This window comes from Phragmites australis, chromosome 10 (genome assembly GCF_958298935.1).
Source record: "Phragmites australis chromosome 10, lpPhrAust1.1, whole genome shotgun sequence".
In the NCBI taxonomy this organism is placed as follows: domain Eukaryota; kingdom Viridiplantae; phylum Streptophyta; class Magnoliopsida; order Poales; family Poaceae; genus Phragmites; species Phragmites australis.
The window spans coordinates 26477153-26481165 of NC_084930.1; the positions used below are offsets into that span (position 1 = coordinate 26477153).

Consider the following 4013-nt stretch of genomic DNA (forward strand, 5'->3'; position numbering starts at 1 on the left):
TTTTTTTCAATTTTTTGAATTTAAATTCAAAAAATCAGTCAATTTCTAAATACGACGCTGACCGAATTAGCCGATATTTATGAATACCGAGTGTTTTTTAATGATTTTTCAAACCCTGTGGAGAGCAGCGCTTGGGTAGAGAAAGAGAGAAAGCCCCAATATATACTCACCAAGTCACCATCACCTTTGACTCCCAAACGCTCCGTCCCTTGCCTTTTTCCCCTCCCCCCCTTTTAAATTCGCACACCCTACGCGGCTACGCACGAACACCACAGCACAAGCAAAGCGAGCCAAACTCAACCAAGCGCACCACCGCAAGGCTGCGAGAGACAGAAGAGAAAGGGAGGCCAAAGCGAAGAGAAACTCAGCCGCCACCCACCCGGAGGGAAGAGGAGAGAGAGAGAGAGAAGGGAGGGAGCAGCTGCAGCCGCGCGCGGCAATGGGCAACAGCATCGGCGCCCGGCGCAAGGGCGCCAAGGTGATGCAGCTAGACGGCACGTCGTTCCGGGTTAAGCCACCGGCGTTCGCGGGCACGGTGCTGCGCGACCACCCGGGGTTCCAGCTCCTCGAGTCCGAGGAGGTCAAGCTGCTCGGCGTGCGCGCCCGTCCGCTCGGGCACGACGCGCAGCTCCGGCCCGGCCGGCTCTACTTCCTCGTCGCGCTTCCGCGTCCCGCCGTGCCGCCGCGTCGCGCGTGGTCCGGCGCGCTGCACGTCGGCGCGCGCGAGCGGCTCGAGTCGCTCATGCTCACTCGCCGGTCCACCTCCGACCTCTCCTTCCCGACCTCCGCCTCCGCCTCCGCCACGGCGCCGGCGTCCCCGCTCTCTACCGCCTCCGAGGGCGGGCCCGTTCAGCTCAGGATGCGCCTGCCAAAGGCGCAGGTCGAGAAGCTCATGAGCGAGAGCCGGGACGGCGCCGAGGCAGCCGCCAGGATCATGCAGCTCTGCGCCGCCAACGCCGGGAGCGGCGCGGCCACGCCGGAGAGAGGGATATTGCGGACGCCGGAGCGGAGCCCGCGGTTCGTGCCCATGCCGGACTGGGGCGCCGGCACGTTTGCGCAGACGCCGGAGCGGAGGCCGAGGTTCGCGGCGACGCCCGAGTGGGGGACCGGGTTCATGATGCCGGCGGGCGCTGGGACGGCGCCAAGGACGCCGGAGAGGTGGCCTACGCTGCCCCGCACGCCGGAGTACGCGTCGCCGGACGTCAAGGCCAGCCGGAAGGAGGTAATGCACGGCTTCGATATTTCCCAGATTTTTTTGCACAACGTTTGCTACCTTTCAAGCTTCTTGCCAAGCGTCCTTGTTTGAAACTTGCAGTAAAATCTTGTTAATTTTGACCAACAACACCTTTTGCATATATCTTGATCAATTGTCTGCACAAAGTTAAAAATTAAACCAACTGCTTTTTCGCACGTAATATCCTCGTGAGAAGCATGTGGTAAAGTTCTGTTGATTTTGTATCTTGGAGAATGTAAAGTTTGGCAGGTTGCACCAAAATGACATAAGTACATTTGTTTTGTTTTAAAATACTTCCATAATCTTATTATGTAAAACTTTTACAACTGTAAAAATGAGATAAATGGCTGAAGTTATATTGAAAAAATTTAGGTAACTCGAAACCGGCATTAATTTTGATAGTAGGCATTCATGAAGCACGAAAACAGAACACTGCACTGGTCGAAAATTATTAGGATTACTCACTAACAGTCAAATGGTACCATATGTACTGTATGTGTGGCGTGTAAATTCTCCAACTAGGAATTGGATAACTGAGATGAAACATTTGGATTCCGTACGCGTCCTCGCGGGCGTCGATCTGGAGCTGAATGTTCATATCCTGCGAGGGGAGATGGTCACCTCACGGAAAAGTGTAGAAGTGAGACGATCGACGTGTTTCGATCTTCGCGTGAGGCAAAGAAGCGCGAGGCGCGTTAGCTGCTAGCACTGCTTGAGACGGTTTGATGCCGTTCCTGGCACGCCAGTGATTTATTTGCCGTCAGATCTAGCACCGGTTTGTTGTTGTGGCGGCGGCAGGGAGTTACAACTTACAAGAATTTTCAGGATGAGACTGGTTTAGTTTATGTGACTGCATAAAAAGACAGTTGCTTGTCACACTCGGTACTTGAATATATTTGCTGTCATATTCTCAGTTTTCTCTCGGCGGATTCAGGGTCGTCGTCGTAGATTTTAGAGTGGGAAACATTTTCTCTTGCCAAAATTCCAACACAAGTTTGTCTGAATTTTCAGTGTTGCCAACAGATATTTCACAAAAGTATCATCCTGATTCCAACTAAAACTCTTGCTCAGAGTGGTAGCGTTGTCCTGAAGATCTGTGTACTGCAGTAGTTTTTCTGGAGTCATTTTGCTTTGCCTTTTCTTGTCTTGCACGGAAGTTGTGTTTCCATACGTTGAAACTCCTACTTAATGTACGTATCAGGTGGCTATCAATTCAAGTTAGGATCATTCAGTTCTACTCTGCAGAAAGTCTAATACTAATAGTTCCATCCACAGTCATATCGGTGGGAAGTCGATGCGTATTGCGTAACCAAAAGAATATCCTTAAATTTCCATTAGAAAGAAGACTGAAAGAGAGATGTTCGTCAATTCTTCTGTGGTAGCAGCACAAACACGCCGGAGAGTCACAGCCTGCAATTAAAACCGAATTGAGAAAGTTTCACGGATCACAGCGTGACAAGTTGCTCAGTTTTTACGCATCATTGCATTTCGGCCATTATTTTCAGTCACCGTCAATGATATGCTGATTCCTTTGCTTTTATTTGTTCTTGGCAGCTCAAAGTTAAATTAGCCCCTGCCATTAAACTAGCTTAGTTGGCAGAAGGCAACCGTCGTTTCATACTACCTTATCGCAATTAACCTTGTCAATATCACCAATCCTTTTTCTGCCTTTGCTCATCTTTTTTCCATCTCAAGATAAAAAGACATTTGCATGATCGAAATGCTTATTCTTTCGTGATTTCGAAAACGCAATATTATTGGATTCTGTCAAACGTTTACTTTGCCTATTTTCCCTGCTTAGCTTTGGACCCATCATTTTCCCTTAATTGTGTGTGCAGATTAACAAACGGTTTGAAAGGGATTATTATTCGTCGCTTTTGCTGACGGTTTATGGATTTTTATCTGTGTGGTGTTTCAGAAGCGAACGCGGTTCCTGGCGCCGCCCGAGGAGATAATCGCGTGACCTTTTCCCTTCCTGAAACAAGAGGTGTGGTAGCTTAACCTGCAACAGCGCCAGCACGGTGGTGGTGACAGTCAGAGAGCCAGAAGATGTAGATTGATGTGCAGAGTCCGATATGCTCCCGTCGTTGCGGGCTGCTGGAGATGGGAAGCTGTCGATCGACGGCGTCCTGTGCTCGCTTCGTACGACATGGAGTATCTTCTTTTTTCTTGTTTTTAATTTATTTTCGCTAGGTAGAGTATAATGTTGTGTGGTCTGTGGTGAATACGCTGCAACTGTACGGGGTCTTGCCCCTCGCCGTCTCTCGTTGTAGCATAGAGGAGACGTAGAAATAGACATACCTCTGTTGAGGACGATTTTTACAGTACACCCAAATCGATATGAGCCATCCAATGGAATACCTACGTCGCCAACAACTTCGCATGTCATCCCGATCGATCATGATTCAGATTCTGTAAATATTTTGTCGAAGAGAAATAAGGAACCATGCATGTCTTCGTGCTTGAATATTGATTGCCTCATGCAGTATTCTTCTTCAGGGAAAAGATCCAGTGCCGGTGTTTCTCGGGTACTGCCCTTAGCGATCTGGACATGCGCGCAAGCGCTGCTTGTTCCGCAGTCATTTCGGTTTCTAGATACTAGGGTAACAAAGGTGATGCTAACCATGAACAAATTCAAAAACTTCACACAAGTGGAATCCGTGAGTAAGACTTGATCGTCAAAGGCTCCACCTGGGTTGAATCCCCTCAATCTGGCGAACGACCAGAAGAGAATTCATCCGGGAATCGAGATATAACCAAGCCTCCACCGTTCCATCCA

General features: G+C 49.4%; 1 protein-coding gene across 1 annotated transcript; it reads left to right on the forward strand.

Annotated features, from left to right (window-relative positions):
* Positions 1-204: 204 nt before the first annotated feature.
* LOC133930495 (uncharacterized protein At1g66480-like) lies at positions 205-3701 on the forward strand. The gene is made up of 2 exons (XM_062377152.1): positions 205-1222; positions 3153-3701. Exons 1-2 carry the CDS (start codon positions 440-442, stop codon positions 3195-3197), a joined length of 828 nt encoding a protein of 275 aa, XP_062233136.1. The 5' UTR covers positions 205-439; the 3' UTR covers positions 3198-3701.
* The last annotated feature ends 312 nt before the right edge of the window (positions 3702-4013 follow it).

Excerpts from the sequence above, each read along its gene's own strand:
- LOC133930495 (XM_062377152.1), top strand. The coding sequence starts at position 440 with ATGGGCAACAGCATCGGCGCCCGGCGCAAGGGCGCCAAGGTGATGCAG. Across the intron at positions 1,223-3,152 it reads TCAAGGCCAGCCGGAAGGAG|AAGCGAACGCGGTTCCTGGC; the intron begins GTAATGCACGGC and ends GTGGTGTTTCAG.